Source organism: Austrofundulus limnaeus, unplaced genomic scaffold, assembly GCF_001266775.1.
Source record: "Austrofundulus limnaeus strain Quisiro unplaced genomic scaffold, Austrofundulus_limnaeus-1.0 Scaffold127, whole genome shotgun sequence".
NCBI classification, from domain to species: Eukaryota; Metazoa; Chordata; class Actinopteri; order Cyprinodontiformes; family Rivulidae; genus Austrofundulus; species Austrofundulus limnaeus.
Genome location: NW_013952529.1, coordinates 726,657 through 730,727, shown reverse-complemented (window position 1 = coordinate 730,727; position 4,071 = coordinate 726,657). Strand labels below are relative to the sequence as shown.

The 4,071-nt window shown below is 41.0% G+C and overlaps 2 protein-coding genes across 2 annotated transcripts in view; both read left to right on the top strand.

The window, feature by feature from the left end:
* Window positions 1–4,071, top strand: part of LOC106522354 (tripartite motif-containing protein 35) — a gene marked incomplete at its 3' end in the record, with an annotated part of 221,193 nt that overhangs the window by 63,979 nt on the left and 153,143 nt on the right.
* Window positions 1,214–4,071, top strand: part of pdhb (pyruvate dehydrogenase E1 subunit beta) — a 4,881-nt gene continuing 2,023 nt past the window's right edge. The window contains exons 1-8 of the mRNA XM_014015329.1: window positions 1,214–1,321; window positions 1,398–1,457; window positions 1,981–2,088; window positions 2,552–2,614; window positions 2,724–2,759; window positions 2,869–3,059; window positions 3,182–3,276; window positions 3,355–3,465. Of these exons, the coding sequence (XP_013870783.1) occupies window positions 1,283–1,321; window positions 1,398–1,457; window positions 1,981–2,088; window positions 2,552–2,614; window positions 2,724–2,759; window positions 2,869–3,059; window positions 3,182–3,276; window positions 3,355–3,465 (703 nt within the window). The 5' untranslated portion in view covers window positions 1,214–1,282. The remainder of the gene's footprint in view (window positions 1,322–1,397; window positions 1,458–1,980; window positions 2,089–2,551; window positions 2,615–2,723; window positions 2,760–2,868; window positions 3,060–3,181; window positions 3,277–3,354; window positions 3,466–4,071) is intronic.

The following is a 4,071-nucleotide window of genomic DNA, read 5'->3' as shown; positions in this document are numbered from 1 at the left end:
GTAAGTGTAAGGTAAGTGTAAAGTAAGGTAAGGTAAGTGTAAGTGTAAGGTAAGTGTAAGGTAAGTGTAAAGTAAGTGTAAGGTAAGTGTAAAGTAAGGTAAGTGTAAAGTAAGGTAATGTAAGGTAAGTGTAAGGTAAGTGTAAAGTAAGGTAAGGTAAGTGTAAAGTAAGGTAAGGTAAGTGTAAAGTAAGGTAAGGTAAGTGTAAGGTAAATGTAAAGTAAGGTAAGGTAAGTGTAAGGTAAGGTAAGGTAAGTGTAATGTAAGGTAAGTGTAAGGTAAGTGTAAAGTAAGGTAAGGTAAGTGTAAAGTAAGGTAAGGTAAGTGTAAAGTAAGGTAAGGTAAGTGTAAAGTAAGGTAAGGTAAGTGTAAGGTAAATGTAAAGTAAGTGTAAAGTAAGGTAAGGTAAGGTTTTTTTATGATTTTAGTTTGACCTTGTGAGCTTTTTTGTTCTCCTAATGTGCAACATTATTAACCAACTTATTGAAAAATAAATAAAATCAGAAATATTAGTGAAACATGTTTAAATATGTGAAAACCAAAGCTTCAGAATCCACTGCTGTGGGCACTCGTCCTTTTTTTTTTTAGACATTTTTCAATTAGTACTCCAAACATATCGACATCACCTAACTTGGACACATTGGGGCTGTTGTTGTTGTTGTTGTTGTTGTTGTTATCCCTGTTATTCTTCCATAACTAATTGTACGGTTTGGTCTTTGTTTGTATTTTGGCGCAGTTAGTCCTTCGTACATAACGACATCAGCTAGGTTCTTATACTTGTTAAGTTCAAAGCTGGAAAAAATAAAATAATGACCCCTAAGTTTTAAATGCTGTTTTTAAATTCTATTATTAATCAACCATGATCTTATGATTCAATAAGTCTGCCTCGCATACGTAAATTGTGTCAGATGCAGTAATAAAACTTATTTTTTTTCCTGTCGGTTTGTAAATTCATTGCACATATTTTCTATCACTCAGTACAATTATTCATTCATTCATTCATTCATTCATTCATTCATTCATTCATTCATTCATTCATTCATTCATTCAGTGGGTGGTACTGTCAGTACTCCATACAAACCGCTCGGCTCGGTGTCCTTGGGTTTCCTTTTTTCCACTCTTGAAGTTTCTCCCGCCTCCCTTCTCAGCTGAGCCGCTCTGATTGGCTCTATGTCACGTCACTCTGCACGTGACCCGCGATCTGCCGCTCTGATTAGCTGAATCCCCCCCGGAACCTGACCGGAAACCCCGCCCTGTCGCTCCGTCAGAGGACAGGGAAAAGATGGCGACGTCCCTGAGGTGTTTTCTTCGCTCCGGACAGGTAGCAAACATCCTGAATATGTCGTGTTAGTTTCGTTTGTGTTGTTTATCATCCTAACGGGGCTGTCTGTCCGCAGAACGCCGTGTCGGTTGTGTGTCGGCGGGGCTTCCAGCGGAGCGCTCCGGCCGGTGTTCAGGTCGGTGTGTCCGCGGTCCGGAATAAATACTGATGTCCTCTGGTGAAAACAAGTTTAATGTGTTTAAAACCTCCAGACAGCTGGGTTTAATAAGATTATCTGTTCTTTATAATACTGTTTTAATATTTAAATATGATCAAAGAAAAAGTCACATCAAAATAAAACACCTAAAATCAGAAACAAGCATCTTAATAAGTTGATCATTTGAGTTTATTTTAGCTGCTTTGAAACTTATGTTAAAAACAATTATTAAATATACACTAGGTAGTGTTTTATCATTTTGTTTCCTAGATAAGACATAATAATAAAAATATTGATTATTGGCTCTTATTTTGAAGGAACTATATTCATTATTATTATTATTATTATTATTATTATTATTATTATTATTAATAAACTAAAGTTGATCAAAACTGTAGAAACATGACAAGAAGCAGCTGCTGCAGTTCTGGAGTGGACCCAGTGTGAGGATGGAGTCCTGGTCCTGGGACCGGTTCTGAACCTGTGGGTGTGTCCTCGCCAGGTGACGGTCCGCGACGCCCTGAACCAGGCCATGGACGAGGAGCTGGAGCGGGACGAGAGGGTCTTCCTGATGGGGGAGGAGGTGGCTCAGTACGACGGCGCCTACAAGGTGCGTGTCCTCGACCAGAACCTGATGGTCCAGGTCTGAAAGTCCTGGTCCAGGACTTGTTGTGAAAATGCTGACTCAGCGTTCTGTTGTTGTTTGTTTACGTGTGTTTATTTTATAATCCAGCTACATCTGCAGAGTTTGTCTTGTTTTAGCTGTTTTTAACGTTAAAATGTTCGGCTCATTCAGGCGAGGCTTGATGTGACTTTTTGTTTTTACCTTGTTATTAGCTTCAGGGTTCTGGTTCTAGCTATTTGTTTTATGCTGCTTTTAGCTGCTGTTCTGCTGGTTTTGCTTCTTTACTTGGCCTGTTGTTACTGTTAGCCTTTAGCTAGTGTTTTACTTCTTCTAGGTAGCTTTGAATTAGCCTTTTGCTGCTGTTAGCCCGTACCTAGCGTTTTGCTGTTCTTAGCTACCTGTAGCTTTCAGCTAGCATGTTGTGACCTGACCTGTGTTCCGCCTGCAGGTGAGCAGAGGTCTGTGGAAAAAGTACGGAGACAAACGGGTCATTGACACGCCCATCTCAGAGGTGAGACGCTGCAGAATGTTTCTGAGCGCGCTCAGTGTCGCTGCTCGTAAACAAACAAACAAATAAATAAACAAATAAACAACATGGCGGCTGTTTGTCTCCGGTGCAGATGGGGTTTGCTGGCATCGCTGTGGGGTCTGCCATGGTGAGTCCCTCGTCTCTTTTTTGCTGCTATATTTTAAGCGATCCATTTTTAACTGACGCCATGATAAACAAACAAACAAACAAACAAAGGTGTCTGTTTGCTCCCTCAGGCCGGCCTGAGGCCCATCTGTGAGTTCATGACCTTTAACTTCTCCATGCAAGCCATCGACCAGGTCATCAACTCTGCAGCAAAGACCTGCTACATGTCCGCCGGGCTGCAGCCGGTCCCCATCGTCTTCAGAGGACCCAACGGGGCGTCGGCCGGCGTGGCCGCGCAGCACTCGCAGTGCTTCGCTGCGTGGTGCGTTCAGGGACGCCCGGAGTCCCCGAGCTCTCACTCTGACTTCACTCACTTTGTGTTTTAGTTCAATTCGTTTTAGTGATTCAGTTCCGTAAACTGGACCTGGACTCGTTTGTCTCCAGGTACGCTCACTGTCCCGGTCTGAAGGTTGTGAGTCCCTGGAACTCAGAAGATGCCAAAGGTCTCCTGAAGTCGGCCATCAGAGACGATAATCCAGGTGAAAACTACAGCTGGAGCTTCAACACTTCAGACTCTGCAGAAAGCTTCAGAGAAATAAAAACTGTGTTTCCTGCAGTGGTGTTCCTGGAGAACGAGCTGATGTACGGCGTTCCCTTCGAGATGTCAGAGGAGTCGCAGTCCAAGGACTTCACCGTTCCCATCGGGAAGGCCAAGATCGAGAGACCAGGTGAGTCTAAGGAGTTCTTTCCTCTGAGCCGAACTGTTTCAGTGTGTTTTAACAAGCAGCTAAAGGTTGAAATGTTTGTTAGCCACATGGGCTTTTCTTCATGTTTTTGCTCTAAATCCCATACTGAAATATAACTGAGTATCTCAGCTTTTACAAACTCTACTTAAATAATCTTGGTATCAAAATAAAGCAACACTTGAGAGATTTTATTAGAAGTAGAATAATTAAAACAGCTGCTGTGGTTTTAGACATATTGAGGATGGAACATATTTTTTAAAACATTTTTTTCCCTCCAGTCTGAATAATGTTTCAACCCATTTAAAACCATAATAAATCAGACTAAAAACTCTTGGAAACCATAAATCCACTTGTGAACATCACCTGTACAAAGATTCATGCTGCTAAAATGAACTGGAGCAAAGTTACAGAGGTTTTAATAAAGAAATAATTTAGTGTTTTGTCATTCTGCACAGGACAGACCATGATGGTTCCATTAATAAATGTGAAGAAATCAGAAGTTTTTACGTCTAAAAGTTTTTTTCTTACCTGCATTAAAAGACTTGTTATTAAATGTTTGTTCTTTTGAAAAATTATCCTAACATTTAT